Source organism: Sturnus vulgaris, chromosome 21 (assembly GCF_052056855.1).
Source record: "Sturnus vulgaris isolate bStuVul1 chromosome 21, bStuVul1.hap1, whole genome shotgun sequence".
Lineage (NCBI taxonomy): Eukaryota > Metazoa > Chordata > Aves > Passeriformes > Sturnidae > Sturnus > Sturnus vulgaris.
In genome coordinates this window covers 3863677-3883181 of record NC_142263.1, presented here as the reverse complement: position 1 = coordinate 3883181, position 19505 = coordinate 3863677, and the positions used below count along the sequence as shown (strand labels likewise).

The following is a 19505-nucleotide window of genomic DNA, read 5'->3' as shown; positions in this document are numbered from 1 at the left end:
ATTAGGAATTGTTGTTATTTTTCTGCCACTTGATTAAATCTGAGAATTGACTTTCATAATATTATCTGTCAATATTTGCCACCTTTCAAAGGAAGTATCTTCGAATTCTCACATGAAAACTGCATGGTTTTGTTGACAAACTGGAAAAGGAAACTTAAGTCAGCTGGTTCCTCAGCAATCTAAAAGTAAGGCTTTGTAAAGGAGATATATGTGTATATATACAAACTGAGAAATCAGCATTGAAATACAGTGGGCACAAAGCATCTTTTTAGCAGCTGTATGTTTATTTTTTCATAGTCTGGATTTACAGTTCATGGAGCTTTCTATGCTAAATGACAACAAAGCAGCAAGCCAGGCTTATTCCCACATTATTTCCATTCCATCCCTTGGACAGTTTAATTTTTTATCATCTCTGAACCATTTCCTGTGAGCTGACAGGGGTTAAGTGGCTTGTTGCTCCAGCACACACTCTGGAGAAGTGCTAGAACAATTCATTGGGAACAATCCCTGGCTGTGAACTGTCTCCCACACACCTGGGAAGAGACCGAGGCTCTCTGGATCCAGCTGTGCCAGACCCTGAGAACTTCCTCAAGCTCAGGAGGGAGCTCAGGGCAGCTCCATCATCACTCAGGTGTCTCCAGCATTACCTGAGGGCTGCTGATCTCAGCAGTGAGCTCTCCCTCAGGACAAAAGGGCAGAGTGACCCAGTAAAAGTCACATCAGCAGGGAATCAGCTCATGGGGAATCGTTTCACACACAGATTTTATCCACATTTCAAACTACAGGTCAGAAACCACCCCAGCCACCTGTAAGGTGTTTGTGGATAAAAAGAGCTGCAGGTACCAATCCTTACCAATGTTTCCATGGCTGTTCTCCCACAGGCAGAGGAATATCCTTGACTTGGTGGCACCAGCACAAACCTCAGAACACTTTGTCCAACTGCTCCCAGAGGAAAAACCACAGCTCTCACCTTGGCATCTGCATTCCCCTCCTCCCCCTTCCCAGTTCCACCTTGGAAAGAACTTAAAAAGTTGCAGGGCATAAAGTAAGAAGTGTTGCTGCCAGATTGGCTTCATTCCCCATAATGTGTTTCAGCCATGTGGATTTTCTGTGCTTATTTGAAGGAAAGGAAAAAAACCACAGTACTATTGTATAAAGTGTACAGGGAAATATCTGGGCAAAAACTTGGGAGATAAGCACAGGCTGGACAATACTTTGAAATACTGAAACCAACAAAAACTGGCTTGGAGTCAGTTTTGAGTTTATCAAGCTCAATCCTCATCAGTGCTGCCACCAGCAACAAAAATATCAGTTTAACTCTAGAGAAAAAAATTAATTCTCCTTGACTGAAATCATACTCATAGATAGCACAGAGGAAACAGAAGAACTGGTGTTAAAGTCATAAGCAGAAAAATCTTGAAGGACTAAAATTACTGACCTTTTGGAAGAGGAAAAAACCCCCAAAACAACACATGCATTAGTCATAATGAAAATATTGTGCATAGCACAGCTTTCCAAGAGACCTGGCTCCATGTCAGAGCCACAGGGAGTACAAGCACTCTTTGCTTGCCTTCACTCAAGTGACAGCACAAAGTGGAGACTGTGCATGAGACTCCAGAAGGGTCCCTGGAGGATCATCTGCTCCATCCCCCTGCCCAAAGGAGGATCGGCTCCACCAGTGCCATTTTTGTACCCATTTCTGTTAGAGGTCTGTGATGGAGGCACCACACCCTCACTGCAGCTCACCACCATCTTCCCATCCCATCAGCTCCATGCACCTCTTAAAAAAAAGAAACCAGAACTGTCCCAGTCACTTTAGAAAGTGTTTATTCAAAAGCTTCATAGCACCATCTTGTTTTTTAAAACAACCAAATAAAATGCAGCAATTAAAATGTTGGTTTTTCTGTTGAGCGTGACACTAACTCCACCTGTGAACATATTTATGGTTGTTCTTGCTAAAATAACTGAAAAATAGCGCTCCTGTGCACACAGACATAGCACTGGCCCTTGGGGGGGTTATCCAGTCCCAGCTCAATAATGGAAGAATAAAACCAAGTGGAACTGGATACCTCAAGGAAACCATTCCCCTTCCCCAATTCTGCTGGAAGAGAAAATTTTCTGAAGGTCATTTTTAGTAGTTTCAATTCATACGTCCTCTCCAAAACTTCAGCAAAACTAAAAATGTAAATATATAAAATATTTTGGGGGAGTTCTTTTATAGGACAAGTCAGACCATAATTGGTTAATTATCTCAGTATGTTTGCTCTAACAATCACCTAACTATTAATTCTAAAGGGCCTTTAATGTCCATTTTTTCTAGGGAAAACATGGGTCAAGAGAATTCTACTACATTACTACGCTGATTTGCATTAAAAGTTTAAGGTAAAATCAAACTGCCATTGACAGCACTTATCATCTGCTTTCATTGTGAGTTTTTTTTCCTTTTCCCTTTTGAGTTTTGGAGCAGCCTGTCTGAGGGCTTGGATCAGTGAGGCGCTATTTCCCAAGGATCCTTAACTTACAATACAGGAATAGGGACCAGGCCGAGGGCTCGGTCTCGTTATCGTTTGGCTATGGCTTCCGACCACTGGAATTCTCTATTGCAGCTACTTCTGATGGCCATGAGGAGGCAAATGCTCCGTGCTTCACTTGGCCAAAGCCCCCATGGGGTCCCAGGCTGGCAGAACAATGGGCTCCTGCTGCATCACGGCCAGGATCTCCTCGGGCACGTGCTTCTTGTCCACCACCACCTCGTACACGTACTCGGAGAACCAGTCATCGGTCATGATCAGGTAACCTGGGGGGGAAAACAGCATCACAGCACAGAGCCACTGCAGGGAAGCAGCCACAGACAAGCCTCACCTATGAATGATGCATTAAACAGGGCCTGGCCATGCTGGTTATCTCTTGAAACACACTAAAAAATATCTGGAGGAAGTTAACATACAGGATGTATTTTGTGTGCACTGAAAGGTCAGGCAAGAAGCCCACCAGGACAAGAGCCAGAATATCTATAATTTATGTTTGCTCTGTTAAAATGGGCACTGAGAATACTCAAGGGAATTACAGAAAGACTTCAAGGCAGAACGTAAAATTATTTGAATCTACTTGAAGCTTTAGGCTATCAACCTGTTCTTAGAAAACCTTCTTGGTTTAGTTTTTGCAGTAAAAGGCAGCCACTGCTTTCCTCAAAACCATTTAAGTCACACTTAGGCTGAAGCAAATCCTAATTGTCTCCCTTAATATGAAAATGACAGTGAACACCCTTTGAACTGGGAGTGAGGGAAGTAACTTTAGAGGTTTTAGCAGAGAGCTACCACTGGAAAGAAGCTATTCCAGGTGAACTGGGAGTAAGAGTAGCTGTGAGAAAGGAAGCATTTAGGAGACAGATGAAAAGGCTTTATGTAATAAAGCTCCTCGTGTCCTTATATTGTATCATCACACAATCAAATGAAACAAGAAAATGTCCAAAGAATATGGACAATAAATGCATCTATCTCCACCATCTTGTTTCTAAAGCAAGAAATCAGATAATCCCATAAATTAAAACCCCTATCAACTGTAACCCGAGCTAGAAGCCATTTTGGAAACACTGCCAAAGGGAGCTGCCTTGATTATCCTCTCTTCAGGATATGAGTTCTTGGGACACACAAAAACCTCTCACTCCCAAGAGCCAACAAGTAATTGCACCCCGAGAGGATTAATGAACTCTGCCTCTGACATCCTGTCCCTCGGAGCCGATTGGGATCGCGGCGTCTGAGCAGGGAGGAAGTGCCGAGCACGACTCCAGAACATGCAAATAACTCGGGTTTGGGGAGCCCTGGGCAGTGCAGACCCACACACACACATCCTACAGACACCTGGGAAGCCCCTCAAAGTCTCCAAAGGGCCTTGGAGAAGCCACATTGAACTTGTGCTGTAAGCCCTGCCTGGGGAAAGCAAACGAGCAGTGCCTCTGTCCCAGGGCACTTTTGGGATGAGAGATGCACAGACACTGGGTGCCTACAGTTCAATCCCTGAAATGCCTTCCTGCAGGAGAGCAACAGCCAATACCAGACATGAGAAGCCCAAAGGGAGCTGACTTCTAGCTGGAGATGCATCCTAAAAAAGCTCCTTTTATGCCAAGATAAGCAGATGGACCCTTCTCCACAGTGTGATTTAGTATTCCCCTCTTCCTTGCTTTTAAAAAAAGATATCCGATGGGATAAGCTGGGTTCAAAGTTAGGTAATAACGTCCTGTGTGTCTCCAGAACAAAAGACTACTCAGGATAATTACACTTGCCTGTGTGGCTGAAAAAGAGCCAACAAAACAGAAAGGAAATATTTGATTGGGAAGTGACTTTTTTACCTCAGAAAACAAGCAATGTTTGTCAGCAGCTGTGTTCATTCCTTGAGGAAAAACACACAGGGTTCCAGAAATATTTATACAACAGATATAAATGTAATTACTAAATATTTAGGAGAGGCAAAGCTGGGCTGGTTCACAGGGGTTCCCTTTCTCTAGGGCAAGCACTACCACAAGATTTCAGTTCTGCCCACTCTGAAGTGTGAACATACAACTGACTCCATCCCATAATTCTCTAACCAGGAGTCCCAATCTCTCTAGTCTTGCATCATTCTACTCAGGGTAAACAGGTGGCACCTGACACCCTGGACTGTACTTGGAAAAACAGGGAACACAAAAAAAGATTGCTCTTTCCTCACAAAAAAAGTCATTTTTGCTCATGGTTTAATGGCTCAAGTGCAGGCCTTGGTGTTTTGTTGCAGGTTGGACCCTCGATCACCTTTCCAAGAAACCCTGGGAGCTGGGGCTTACTCCTATCCCCCACACCCAGCTGGGATGTGCCAAGTTTAGCATCATTCTTGGCTGACTCTTCACTCATGTGGACTCTGCTTTCTTGTGCTGGACTTACCAAGCACAGCTTCCCAATTCCTCACAAGGCAGATAAGATAAAAATCTTAACTCTTATCACAGTGAGATACAGACTCAGTGGCACTGCAAGACAGCTCAGACAAACTCTGAGTCCTCACCCTCCTACACAACTACTATTAAAGAGTGGAAAATCAGGGCAGGAAGGAGAAGAAACCCCATCAAGTTGAGTCACAGTCCCTGAAGGGATTTAAATGATGTGTAGATGTGACATTTGGGGACATGGGTCAGTGGGGACTTGGCAATGCTGGGTGAACAGTTGGATTCTTTTGGACCTTAAAAGGGGTTTTCCAACCAAAATGATTCTGTGACTCTCAGTTACCTCTCCCAGAGTTTGGGAAGGAGCCCTGGAGGATGTGTCCAATTGCCTTTGCTCCAGAGCAGCTCATTTGGTCATACCCAAGAAAATCATTCAGGGATTCAGCTCCCTGAAATAGAGTCAAGCTTCCTATTTCTGATGGGATTTTCTGTCAAGGCATTTTCCAGGCAACTCCCTGAGCAAAACTGAGCACAGTCAGGGAGCAAGACTTCCCAGAGACCATGGTGTCCCCTGGTACAAAGCAGATAAGGGACAGTGACTCACCCTGCAAAGTCCACACAGATGCCCTGGGAACGAGATAGGGCAGGGTTTATTTCAAAGGAACAACCAGCTCCTCTGACATGGCTCTAGAACTCATTCTTGAGAAGTGAGTGTGGATTTGGATACTGCAGCACAGAAGAGCCACAGCTCAGTCCCAGCCCAGCAGGCAGCACCTGTAGCAGTGTCAGGGCTCAGCTGCTGCCCTGTGCCATTGATGTTACCTCATTTGGCTTCTTTACTTAACCCAGCATTCCAAAGAACATTTCACTGCTGCCATATTGCTGAGCCTTGAAGGCTGAATGTCAACAGTTTCATTGTCTTGTCAAGTCTGAAGATTTTTATTGGAATACTTTGCTGTGAATGGATGCAGTTAACTCAGAACAGAAACAACTGCAAGACCAAGAGGCCACAACAAATTAGGACACCTCCAAGAATATTCTGTGCTTTCCTCTGAGTTGTTCACATTATTGAAAAGCTTACAAATAAGACCACATCCTAAAACAGAATTCTCCAAAAATAGTCTATTCCCAGAAGAAAACCGAGACATCCTGGGAAAGTTCTGCCACACCAAATCTTACAAGCATAACATTTGGGATTAATGTGCAGCAGAAAAATGTGGCCAGCAGTGACTTATTCCTGGGGACAGAGTCTGGCCTTGGAAGTGATCCTATTTTATTGATACAGCCAAACTTTTATCCATGGTCCCTTTATGAAGAGATTGTTTACAGACCCACAGGAGCTCCTGCTGTCTCACAGGACAAGTGCCATCATGTTTTTGGACTCATGCTCCAGATTTTCCACACTTGTGTTCTGCAGCAAAGGATTATGAGCAACAAAACAGCCAAGGTTCTGACCAATGTGACAGAGGGAGAGCAAACTCCTGCAGCTGCTGGGGTTTTTGGCAGGGATAATAGCTGGGAATTTACTTTGGATCAACAGCAAACTGATATCAAGGCTTAGGAGTATCAGCAGCTTCCCTGCAATAAACTGAACAATCTTAACAAAAATTGATAATGCAGGAATAAAGTTTGATAAAATATGAGCTTTTGATGAAGTCTATCAGTATCTTCCCATGCCTTCCATACACAAACCAGTCTGGTTAGTGGATTGTCCCTTCCACATCCTTATTTCCAAACATTCAGCTTTCTGCTCTCATGACTATAAATTACCTTTATTGCCACGGTCTTCACCCCAGGAGTTCTCCACTCTCCATTTTTCAAAAGCATCTTCTTGCCCATCCTGTGCCAAAACAAGCCCATGACATTCAGTGGTGAAGGAGAGGCCACATCTGAGCAGGCAACCCCTTCCACATCCCAATCCAGCACCAGGAAAACACAGAGCTCCACTCCTGACAGTCCCAATGGTTTCTTGCTAATGGCTGGAGAAATGCCATTTTATTAAATATTCATCTACCTACTTAGATAAAATATGAGGAAATGTGGTGAACGAGAGTCTGCAATCAATATTTCTTTTAATCAGGAAGCTGAAATTTAACTAAATTCTAGTTTAGACTTATCTGACTCACAGACTTTAAGCTCCTGTCCCCAATCAGGGTATGGGGGAAATTAAATACAGGATGTACAACTTGCCTGAACTGGGAATCAGAGTAAAGGAACAAGGAACTGTCAGAATTCAGAACAGCATTGGTAAGAGCAAGTGTAAAACCTTGAAGAATCCAGCTGAAGGACACAGCTCCAAGTCTGGTGCTTGCAATTAAAATATTTTAATACCAAAAATTAACCTGAAAAACACCCCATAAATCCATTTTTAATATTGAAAGGAATATTGTTGCAATCCTTCTATTCTCCCTTGAAAAGACAGAACAGTCCTTAAGATTGGACACTCAAGAGCTCCCAGACCACGGATGTCAACTCTGGATGCTCTCAGAGAGAAATGAGGAGAAGCACATTCATGTACAGTAACTTTTTCACCAAAAGGTGCATTCAAGCCACATTAATTTTTGATGTTGTAAAATTGTAATATGATTTTTTTAAATCTTCAAAATCTTTTTATAAAACAAGTAAGTGAATCCAAAATATTACATTTTACAACTCAGTTTCTCAAAGTCCCTTCAGATTAAAGTTTTTAAGAAGTACCAACTACAAAGTTTTCCTTGTTTTTCAGTTAGGTATTTAGAGAAATGTTCATGCAATCTGATACACAATGGAAGTGTTAAGAGCTCAGAATGCAGAAAACAGGAAAAAATTCTATTGAGTTGTAAAAAGTTGCTTGGAACAGTCTTATGACTCAGCAGTTCCATTTCAAGTCTCAAAACTCCACAGCTCAGGCAAACTCGTTCAGTGCTGTGCAAGCTGTTATTTCTCAAGCCAAGGCCAAGCTGGACAGGAAGAGATCACTTCAAAGAAACTTTAATAATGGCTACTTCTGGAAATAAATGGAAACATCAACTTTGCAGATAACCCTGAGTTATAAGTTTTTGTATGCTCCTTTTTCCTTCATTATGTGCTTTGTTATGGTGCCAGGAGCAGATCTAGCTGTGGAATCATCTCAGGCTGCTGTTTGCCACAGAGCTATGCTGGACACCATTTCCCTTCCCTAATTAGAGGTCAGAGATCACATGCCAGGGAGCTGCAGGAGGTTAACCCTGCTGCAAAGTGCCTCCTACCAGCAATTTAACAGGCTCTGAACCAGACTGGACTAACCATGCAGTGGCTCTCCAGTCAAAGTTTGTGGGTAAAAGAAAAGAAGTCCTTTGACCTGTCTAAAATTCTTCCCTCCTTGTTAAATATTTGTAGTTCTGAACACTCAGAAACAAACAACACAAAGGGAATAAACAACCAGGCCTTGTGCACCAGGGGATTGTGGCACACTCTGAGTGAACCCAGGACACAGAAAAGCTGCCAGGATATTCCAACACATCCCTGCCAGCATCAGAACTTCAGCAGGGAGACTCTACCTTCTCAGTGACAGCTGTCAGGACCATGGCATGGGTCATCAGAGATTCTCCAAAGATCAGTCGTTCTGCTTTGTTCATGTTCTTGATGGAGACACCAAACACCAGCTCATGATTAAATCTAATACAAAGGCAAATAAGCCACATGAGAAAGAATGCAGGGGGAGTTCTGACTAAGTCAGGGAATCGGGAGACTGCTCTGTGCCAGGAGCCACTGCACAGGCATATGAGTTCAACCAATTTTAATATCAGAATAAATGCTAAACCTGATCCCTTTAGGAGTTTCTCTCACCATATATTAGACATTTAAATAAGAATATTTAACAACTACTCATAGTGCATCTTTAAAGGATTCAGATTAAACTAACAAGTAAAGAAAAAAAACCTGCTGCTGCTGAATTACTTAAATATACTCTTTTGGGGTATATAACCCAAAGTATGTACAAATCAGTTCATTGAACAGCTAAAGGACTGTTCATGTCTTCACTGAGTATCCCAAATGACATCCTGGTTTGATTCTCTACTCACATATTCAGGTCATTGATTCCCAGCTTGCCATAGAAGTGCTTTGCCACATCACAGCCAAACCACACAGCCTGCAAAGAGAAGGAATGGTCATGTCTGGGCCAAATCCCAGGAGTTGTACATGGCATGGGCTGCACTGTGCCATCCGTGAAGAGAAACCAAACCCACCTCGCCATCCTTAATAGATGCTGCAGCCAATTTCTTCAGGACCTCCACAGGCTGGTTGTTGTAGAGAGTTTTCCTCCCTCCAGCCATGTTGCCCAGGTATTCCACTGTGTAGAGCCTGTTGTAGGGATTCTGGGGTCGAGGATCATTCACTAGACAAATCTGCAAAAGCCAAGATGTCATAAAATAAGGTGCAATATAACTGAAATCTCTGAAGATTGAATCTAGAAGGATTTCAGGGAATAGCTTTTGTCCCAGCCTGCTGTCTGCCCCATTAGCAAACAAGTCACTTGGCTGAAGTAAGAGGTTTTTTAAGGTTGTGTTTGTTGTTTTTTTTTGTTTTGTTTCACAAGTTCACCTCGTAACTGTGGCAGAGCAGCTCTGTGTGTTATTCCTTCTCTAATGTCTGCCTTATGACATATTACAACTGATTAGATCATTGCATATTTTATCATTACAAAACCGTTGTGGACTGCAACACAAGATCCCAGATAACTGAAGGGCAGAGCACAAACAGCACAACAGGGAGAATAAACACACTGACTTGGGCAAGCAGTGCCCATCCCAGGTGCTGCAGCTACAGGGGAGACAGACACTGGCAACAGTGGAAAATAAATGGCTTAGCAGCAGAAAAAAAGGCCTTGGAAAGTTTTCAGCTTCCCCAACCTTGTCCTCCATGTTGAAGTAAGGCTTCACGTGCTCGTTGTAGAACTGCACCGGGGTCATGGGGCCGTACTTGTGGTAATTCTTCTCCTTATCCCGGAACTCCCAGCAGAAAGTCTCTGGAGGGCTGCCCAGGCAAGTGCTCACTATTCTGAATACCTGCCCAGAGAAGCAAACAGCTGTGAGCCTGCTGGAACATGCAGCTGTGCCTCTCCTACCACAGCAATGCCACTGCAGCAGGGATTTCTCCATGAGAACCAGCTGGAGGAATGGGATCATAATGGTCACCTCTGAGCACATCAATAAACACACACACACACATCAATTATCTGCATTCAGCTCCTGAAATCTTGGTGTTTCAGCAGCTCAAAACCAATCTGAAAGAAGCTCTGTTGATTTTCCTGATGCCTTTCTCCACACTCACACTCCATGTTCTCAGGCAAACCACCAGGCAAAAGAGAAGCTTACAATCCTAGGAATGCAGCAGCTCAAAGCAAAAACCAGGACACTTCCCAGCCTTGTTACAACATTTCATAAGAAATTCTGAAGCTCCTCCAACACTGCCAGAGAAACTTTATCAAATTGATTCTGAAAAAGCTTGATCATTCAGCATCATCTGTTCTACCAGGTGGTTTGCCCCATGCAGAGATAAACCAGACCTTTTAATCTGGGCATTTTTTCCAGTGTTTCCCCTGGACTAATTCATTTTTTACTCTTAATGTTCATTTGGATTTCAAAGACGGGCCTTTGCTTCTTTTCAAAACCCCAGAATAATCTCCTCATCTCTTTTAATACATTTAACAACATCTCTGTTCAGGGCTGAGCTGGCAGGTTATGCAATTTAATTCCAGCTCCCTGCCTGCTGCCTGTGACATCCCTTGCAGCTGGCAGCTATCTTTGGATTTTTACCACAAAAAGTTGACCAGATTTCAAGCCATCAGCCTCCCTGTAGATCAGAATATAAAACTGCATTTCAGAACCACTACTGTACTTTCTCACAGGTCTTATCAGCAAATGTGCCAACACTGGCAGTGTCTAGAGATACAGAGCAGGACCTGCCACAGGTGCTCTGGGGATAGGGAATTTAATCACAGTTGAACAGGTTTGAATCTGTTCTATTTCAGCTGACATTGATCTCCAGCTCTGTCCATGTCTTGAGCACAAGTCTCTTCCTTGCAAGGAACCATCAGGTTATTTAAAATAAAATTAGAGGGAGTCAAATCTCAGCTGCACCTTCTGCACTGGGATCCAGCTCCTGTGGTCTGTGCCAGCTTTCCCAGCCTGGCAGTTTTCACACTTACACAGCAGAGTAGACACAATACCTCTCCCAAAGCTGATTTAACTCTTTCTGGAGCTGATCCTAAGGTTCCATAAGAACTGGCTTTATGTTAATGTGTTCTTTGTGCTGGCAGCAAAAGGAGTGCAATGCTCCTGCTAAATAAAGGTGCTCTTGCTCCAAGCAATTTGAGAAAACAAGTGAAAAGATTAATTATAGGTTGAAACAATGGTGTGGGCATAAAGTTTCTACTGCAGGAACTCACACATTTCTCAATAAATATGGTAAAGAGCAAATATAAACTCCTGAACTACTATAAATATTTAATTTTGCACAGAGTGCACAAAAGGTACCATTTGCTGTGGCTACACCCACATTACCTCAGATAACCACATGCACTGAGAGATGAGGCCATGAACACAAAATAAGCAAGAAAAATGCCTAAAAGGAGAGCAGCAACCAAATGGGCTTCAGCCAGAGGAAGGAAAATGATGGAGACAGAAGTCTCCAGTGAACAGAGGCACTGGAGCCTGGAATGGCCTCCCTCAATTGTTTTGCCACCACACCCAACACAGGCCCCCTCTTCATATCTCACAAGCTTCCTCTACCAATAAATAAAATAAGCATATTTAAACTAAAAGGTGAGTTACACTGCCCTTGTGACAACTAGAAGCAAGATAAGGCAAAGATAGAGTGGCTTGTGCTAAACCCCACAATGAATGAGGAGGGGAAAAGGAGAACACTCCTGATAAGGAAGAATCTACAAAGGAGAACAGTAAAGGAAGAAAAATTCTATCTCATGAACTGAACTGATTTCAGCTTCTGACCTGCTATGCACTGGTTTGATAAGAATGTTTTTACATTCATGGAGTGAATATTTAATCCAGTGTTCCACAACAATTGCCCCGTTTCAGCTCAAGTGCTGTTGCTCCCAGCAGGGGCAGACCAAGATTTGCTATGCAAAATAGAACCTCCTAGAACAAAATCAAGCTCTGCATTGCCACAAAAATACAGAGGCAATACCACTCATACACATCTAAACACATGCAAATCTCCTTTACTATTGCAGGAAAAAAATGCTGTGTTAACTTCAGAGAGTTAAGCACAACCTTTTACAGAACAGACAAAATGCCATCAGTTAAGAACCTTTCATGTCAGTTCCAGGATCTCTTGTCAGAAATCAAGAGGCTCCAAAGAAATGAAGAAACATTTAGCAGTGAACTGTGTGTCCCTGCCCTAAGAACGACCATCTCTAGGAAGCTTTTGATGTCTGCTACAGAATCCCTCAAGGCCTTTTGGACACACACTGCACGTATGTTACATTAATTCACCTTTGAACTAAGTGCAGATTGGCAACATTCTGGAGTAGGCTCAAAGCACAGCATTCTTAAGGCATGAATTTCATAACAGTTTTGATGAAACCCAAGGAACACAAAGCAGTTTTCTTCTTTTAAGCTAACCTTAAAACTAGATAAAAAGAAGATACAGAATTTTACATGAGTGCAAAGATTAATTTCCAAAACCACACAGTATGGAAGTAAAACTTTACAGAGATAGCCCAAGGTAGGTTCTCCCTAACAGTGATATTCAGTGGATTGCAGAAAAAGCTAACACAACACCAGAACATTTGATTTCTTGACTCATCTAAAGACATACATTTAACCACTAGGTCACTTGGCATTGTATGTTTGAGAAATAAATTAAATACATACTGTTTTTAAAGTGCATGGACTCAGTCACACTAAAACAGCCTCAAGTTTAAGTTATTTTTGGCAGTTTAAGAATCAAGTATGAGCAGCACAGAATAAGAAAAATGATGTGGGTTTGTGTGAGCAGGAGGAGATTCAGGCACTGCAGATACACAGACAGTGATGGAGTCAATTCACAGCCAAAACCACGCTGCAATTCATTCCTCTGCTGCCCCCCAGGACCAGCCCTCAGCTGGACTCAGCCTTGTGCAGACACCTCCCTTTTGTGGTTCTTTTCTGCTCTCTTGTGGGGAATCCTTGCACAACACTTGTGCTACAAGATTTGCGCTCAAAGCCATCAGAATGTAAATTTCAACCTTTCCTGTTATTTCTAAGAGCCTGACAGGCCACTGTTTTGATCTCTCAAGAGGCAAAATGCTGCTTTTCCTACAGCAAGGGGCAGATGTCTGTAAAATATCATCATTCTGAAACCTATGGGTTCAAAATATTTGTCTGGAAGGATTAGAAAAACTCAGAATGAGGTAAGCAAAAAGCCACTGCAAAACAAATTCACTTGAACAGCTCCAAGAACACTTTGTTAAGCAACAAGAGGCACTTGTTTTGGCTGATCCAACAGCTACACAACAAAAGTGAGGCATCTCATCCATCCCAGCTCTGTGCTCCAAGATTCACGTCACACCAGTTTATTTACCTCTTCTATCATCATGTCCATGGCAGCACAAAGTTCTCCTTTGTTTCCTCCACTTTCCACCATATTTCTTAGCCTCAAGCAGTATTCTCTCATCTGTTTAAAGAGAAAGTCACTTTGTTATAAAGGGTATGAAAGGTGCCACCTGATCATTTTCAGGAATTCCTACCTGCTTGTTTCAAGCTCTTATTTTACTCTTCATAACGTGTTTTCAAAATGAAAATACTTTTCAGAAGCTTCATTAGAGATTGATTCATTTTAAAAATAACAAGATAATTGAATGCTGTTAAAGTAAAATATCACAAAAAAATTAAATAGTCACAATTCAGTTACCATTTCCAATCATGTGAGGCTTGCAGCCATTAAGCTCTTAAAACTTGATTTCTCTCAGTCCTGTAAGTGATGCCACAACATCCACACACATCAGCACCTCTGTGACTCACAGAACACACTTCCTTCATATTGTCACATTTATTCTGCAATTCTAATGCATAATTGATCTCTTGGCTGATGAAAAGAAAGGGGCATTTCCCCACTGCATGCACAGCTGCAGCCAGAGCAGCACAAGCCTCCCATTAGTGTCACCATCCATAAGGCCAGGAATGGTGATGGGGTTCCCTCAGGACCAGCTGCTTTGCCATGCTCAGCATTAGAACAGCATTAACAACATTTAAGATGCCCAAGCTCATTCCACCACGCATTTTGCATTTTTTATGTGGATTTCAGCAGGCAGTTTTCCCTGGGTGTGCAGCATATGAACTGGAAAAAATATAGCAAACTGTAAAAAATGTTTTAATTGCCTTTTTCATCTAGCTACCTACACCAGCATCTTCCCAGGCTAATTTATTTCTGTAGTTCAGGGTGTGAGTTAACACCTTCCTTCAGACAAAGCTGTGCACTTCTATACTGAAAGCTCATTTTTAACATGCAGTGGTTTTAAAATACTTTTTTTTTCCTCCATCTTTTTCACCACATTTGGCAGTCATCTCTAGAAACCTTGGCACACAGGGAGATGAGATACTGAAGGGTGGGAAAGAGACACTTAGACACCATGTGCTGGTTTTGCAGAAACAGATTTAAGTAGTCACATGTCAAAAAAATCTTTGGAAATTTGAGGATTAGAAATAACTGCTACTAAAACCACAAAAGGTACTTTCAAGCTACTGAAGCCCAACAATGGACATCCTCCATGATCTCACCTTCCTGCTCCATGTTTCAAGATTATCATCATACTTCACTGAGACTTTAGTCTGCTTGTAAATAAATTTAAGTTGCTGAGATGCACTTAACACTTTGGTCAATAAGGATAAGGTGGTTAGGAACATTCGGAGCAGGTTCATTCCCATCCCCTCCCCTAAGTTTTATCATCGAAATCAATTTTACCTTATGATTCAGGATCTCGTTCATCCTTCTGGTAGCCTCTGTGGTGTGAGACTCTGGGAAGTATTTCTTGGGGACAACACCATACTTCTCTAAAAGAGATAAAACTACAGGTTGATAATTGGCTTTTTCACAGAATAGATGCTCCTACTGCTCATACCCATATGAAAGATAAAGGGAGTTTGGGTTTGTGCAGAGATTACAAGGGAAAAGATCTTATTTAAAGGTTACAAGTACCCAAAGTTTACATTTTAATTTGTGACTGAATCCTGACCTCTGATCTGCATTCCACACGGATCCCAGAATGTGGAATCCCTGAACTACTCAGTATTATTTAACTCAACACTTAGAAGTTCAGAATTAATTAGTGCTTCAGGAAGTCTTTTTCTCCAGGAAAAAAAAAAAACCTTGATTACTTTAAAATTCATCTCCTGAAATACCTTCTAAAGAACTGGGCCTCCTATCAATCACTCCACATAAATTATCTAAGATTAAAACTGACTTCCCAGTCTCCTTTCCTCCTCGACATTTATAAAACACCAGCAGCAGCTCAGTGGCTTCCTACATTACAGTACCACTCCCAGATCTCACCATGCAAGGCTCTGGATGTAACTGCAGCAGCCAAAATCTCTGCCCTGATTAAGTATTTATAGCTATGGGATGAGAAAAAAAGGAACCTCCAGGCTTCAAAGAAACAAATTCCTTTTGTGATTCTAAATTTGTATTATTAGCTTGTTGATTTACAAAGGTGTCACATTGTTTCACAACACAAATGAGAGCAAGTGCTGCAGTAATTAAGTATCTCCAGCAGCGTAGGATCCCCTTCCTGCTGGAGCTTTGTAAGACCAGTGCTGCCACATTCCACATCAATTCCTTCTCACTGATCTTTATATCAACTTCAGGCTGCAATTCCAAGTAATTTTGCTCCTACTTTGTAGGCACACCCCAGTCCAGCAGGGGCCTTTTCCTCACCATGTGCCCTAAAGATTGTGTACATGGCTATAAATAAGTAAGGTTGAGTTGATGACTGGAGGAAAAAGGAATTGAACCTTTTTATTAAGTGGAAAGTCAGGGTTATCTAATTATTTGTTGATTTTCTGAGCTTCTATCATGAACAGGACTATGCAAAAGTGATGTCAGACAAGATTTAAACTTAATATTTATAATCTGGACCCAAAAAAAGTATTTGACTAAAAAAATAGAATGGTTATAATGGCATCATGTGCCTTAGCCAATTCCCAGGCCTCAAGCTCAATTTCTTATTCTATTCCATTCCCATTTCTCAAAGCAGGTTGCAGTTTCAGGAAAGGCTCCTTGTGACCAATTCTCTCACCAATAATGTTAACCAGCATATCCCACTGTCCACCATCATTCGTGGGGTTGGAGAGCAGGAATTGCACCAGTCTCCCTTCCACTGGCTCCTTTTTCTGAGCTGTTTCCACAAAGGCATTTAAAAAGTAGTAACAACGTTCAACCTGAAACACAAAGATTAAAAAAGAAACCAAAACCTTTTAAGTGTGACGCATTATGCATTAATTAATTGCTGAGTATTCAGTTCTTTGCAAGTGCAGAATAGATGAAGCAACTTTTTGCTCATCCAATGAAGTTCTCATTTTCCCCTGTAGCATTCCAGGGGCTGCCCTATAAAATTCTTTATTCGACCAAATATTTAGGAGTGACTTCACACAGAGCTTGAGGGTAGGGGAACAAGAAGTGGGAAGCAGAAGTTATGCAATGAAGCCTGGCCCAAACTAATATTAGATTTCTTGATTTCCCTTAGGGGGACAAGCAGGCACACAGTTCACCCATCAGGTCACAAGTACAACTGAAACGTCAAAGCTACAATCACGTTTCTCTTGAACCACCACCAAGTAACTTCTGAAATATACAGAACTCTTGAAAAAAAAAAAAAAACTTCTACTCTTCCAAAACATCTTGACAACTTTCTTCTCAAGCTGAAAGTCCCACTTTGCTCAACCACCTGCATTTAAAAAATACATTTTTAAAGAACTTTTGAAGTGTCTTCTCATACATGCTAAAACAATGCAGCTTAAAAAGTTCTGTCCCAACACTAACACCTGATTGCACAAGCAATCCTACAACAACCTACACGACTGTACCTTATCCCAGAAAAAGAGATAGGACTGGCTGAACTCAAACTCTTCAATGTTGTATTTCTTCATGAAAGGAAGACGCATTGCGTTGAGGCAGGAAAAGATCCAGCATCTCCCTGAGAGATCAAAGGAACACGAATTAAACTGGAACGCCTGTGCTCAGGAGCTGCACAACAATTTCTTTTACCACGAGATTCACGACACAGTTCTGCCTCGAGCTTTTGGCCAGGCTTCTACAACACCAAAAAGCTCGGAAGGTGTTCTGAAATCTTTTGTTGCAAGCACAGCTCTCAATTACACCATGCGGAAGGGAAAAGAGACAAACTCTGCAAGTCTAACGCGCGTTATTAACTCCGGAGGATGCTGCAGGAATTCGACTTTGTTCCAAAACCCCGGACAAAGGGCTCTGGAGCAGCGGCCGCCCCCAGGAGCACAATAATTGTTAGGAATCAGCCCCCAAACACCGCCTCCGGTCCCGGCCGCCCTTACCGGAGTTCTTCTGGTTGGTGACGGGCTTGCCCTCGGCGGGCACGGCGTGCTGGAACACCTGCACCGTGTCCTGCACCACCTGCCGCTGCAGGCACACCTCCAGCGGGTCGTTGCATGTCGCCACGTTCTGGGCCAGCAGGAACTGCGGCTCGGCCCGCAGCCGCCGAGTGAAGGCGACGGCCTTCTCCGTGCTCAGCCCTGCGGGACACCGGGACAGGGTCACGGCCGGGGCACCGCCGGTAACACACACACACACACATCCCCTCCCATCCACCGCTGAGGTAACGGTGAGGCTCCCGTCCCTCCTTAGTGGGCACGTTATCCCTGCCCACAGCCCCGGTAAGGTGCCGGTAATTCCCCCCCCTCGCCCGACCTATTGCTGAGGTAACCAGGAGTCTCCCACCCCTCCGGACTACATATCCCCGGTAAGGGCCGGTAACCCCCTCCCTACCCCGGTAATTTCCCTTCCTTGACACACTGCTAAGGTACCCACGAGCCCCCCCCCCCCCCCAGATTCCCATCTCCCTTCTCCGGTAATCGTCCCCCCCACCATCGCTGAGGTATCGCTGTACCCCATCCGCCTGTGCCCGCCCCTCACGAACGGGGCCCGGCCCCCCCCTCACCGCGGGCGTTCATGGCGGCACCGGCAGCACGATCCCGGCGCGGGCCCGAGGCGGAAGCGTTTCTTATAGCGCCGGCACCGGAAGCCGGAAGAGGGGCCCGGGGCCGCGGCCGGGGGCGAGGGGGGGCGAGCGGCGACGGGAGGGCGGACGGCGAGAGGCGAGGGACACGCTTGGTGCGGGGGAGCCGGTGGGGCGGCCCCTCACAGAGACCCCTCACAGCCATCCCTGACAACGACCCCTCACACGGACCCCCTCACAGGGACCCCTCGCACACATCGCTCACACCCGCCCCTCACACAGACCCCTCTCGCCGGCCCCTCACAGGGACCCCTCACAGGGACCCCTCACCCACACAACCCCGGCTCCAGAACATTCCGCACTGCCTGGAGCCCGCGGCCTCCCCGCCCCGAGGAGAGTCAGTGCTGGGGACTTTGTGGCACAAACTCTGTCAGTGCCAGGGGCTGTGTGTGGCACAGGCTCGGCCATGCAGGGCTGGTGGCACCCCTGGGGGAGTGACACCCATCCGGACACCCCCACCCCGCTGTCCCCAGCTCTGTGTCACCGCCTGCGCTGTGGCAGATGAAGAGCAGGGTTTGGGACAGCTCTCCGCAGCTGGTGTAGAGGCTGAGTGCCCAGAACATGAGGTGGCACCGCTGTGGCACCTTGAGGGACCTCCCTGAGCACTGGTGAGTCAAGGACAGGCTCTGGATCACACTCCAGATCACCCTGCAGAACCTTCCTCTTGAGGAACTGCCCACTCTTCTGAGAAGAGCACTGGTGCATCACTGTCTCAAATTGATTTACAGCACGCAGTGTTTATTGACAGTATTAGTAATGGACTATTCCAAGGCATGATGAGGCCTCAACAGCTTGCCAGGACCTTGAGAAAAGTGCTTGAGTGGCACATTTGTTGGGGGAAGGGATGGATGGAGATGTTTTTTCACCCTGGAACTTCACTGTGTGTCATCGAGCCTTGGGGCTGCCCCAAGCCCTGGGGTCTGTCTCAGCCACGGAGATGGAAGGTGCAGCAGCACTGCTGAGTGCCAGGCAGCTTTTTCCCTGGCAAGAGAAGCTGAGATGCCCACAGGATCATTGGGAAGGGGCAAGGAGTTGGATGGCCACCACCTCAATGCTCTGTGGAATGGCACTGCAGGACAGAAAGAAGCTGTCAGCCCAACACCTCACTGTATTTGTGTGCATCAGCATCACAATCCAGTAGAGATTCCTCTCTAGACTGATCCACAGCCTACATGCCTGACTGCACATGCATTCCATGTTGGAATAAGCATGGCATCATCTCATGCAGCCCACCTGCCTCAATGCTGCTCCAAGGAAGGGTTTCCCAGTGACCCTCTAAGCAGCAGGTTAGAATCAACAGACACAAAGAACCACTTATATTTTTAAAAAAACATATAAAGTTGATCTCAAAAATTGTTTTAGTGCTTTATC

The 19505-nt window shown here is 44.3% G+C and overlaps 1 protein-coding gene across 1 annotated transcript; it reads right to left on the bottom strand.

The window, feature by feature from the left end:
• Positions 1 to 1810: 1810 nt before the first annotated feature.
• On the bottom strand, positions 1811 to 18146 carry BLMH (bleomycin hydrolase). Its single transcript, XM_014876624.2, has 12 exons — positions 18057 to 18146; positions 17434 to 17631; positions 16951 to 17060; positions 16164 to 16305; positions 14834 to 14922; positions 13454 to 13546; positions 9781 to 9936; positions 9118 to 9276; positions 8953 to 9020; positions 8428 to 8545; positions 6680 to 6749; positions 1811 to 2797 (listed from the first exon to the last, which is right to left on the bottom strand). Exons 1-12 carry the CDS (start codon positions 18067 to 18069, stop codon positions 2646 to 2648), a joined length of 1368 nt encoding a protein of 455 aa, XP_014732110.1. The 5' UTR covers positions 18070 to 18146; the 3' UTR covers positions 1811 to 2645.
• Positions 18147 to 19505: the final 1359 nt, after the last annotated feature.

Coding starts and splice junctions, on each gene's coding strand:
- BLMH (XM_014876624.2), bottom strand. Junction 14,923..16,163: donor TATGCTGGTTAACATTATTG/GTGAGAGAATTG, acceptor TATCTCTTTTAG/AGAAGTATGGTGTTGTCCCC. Junction 6,750..8,427: donor TGACAGCTGTCACTGAGAAG/GTAGAGTCTCCC, acceptor GTTTTGGCACAG/GATGGGCAAGAAGATGCTTT.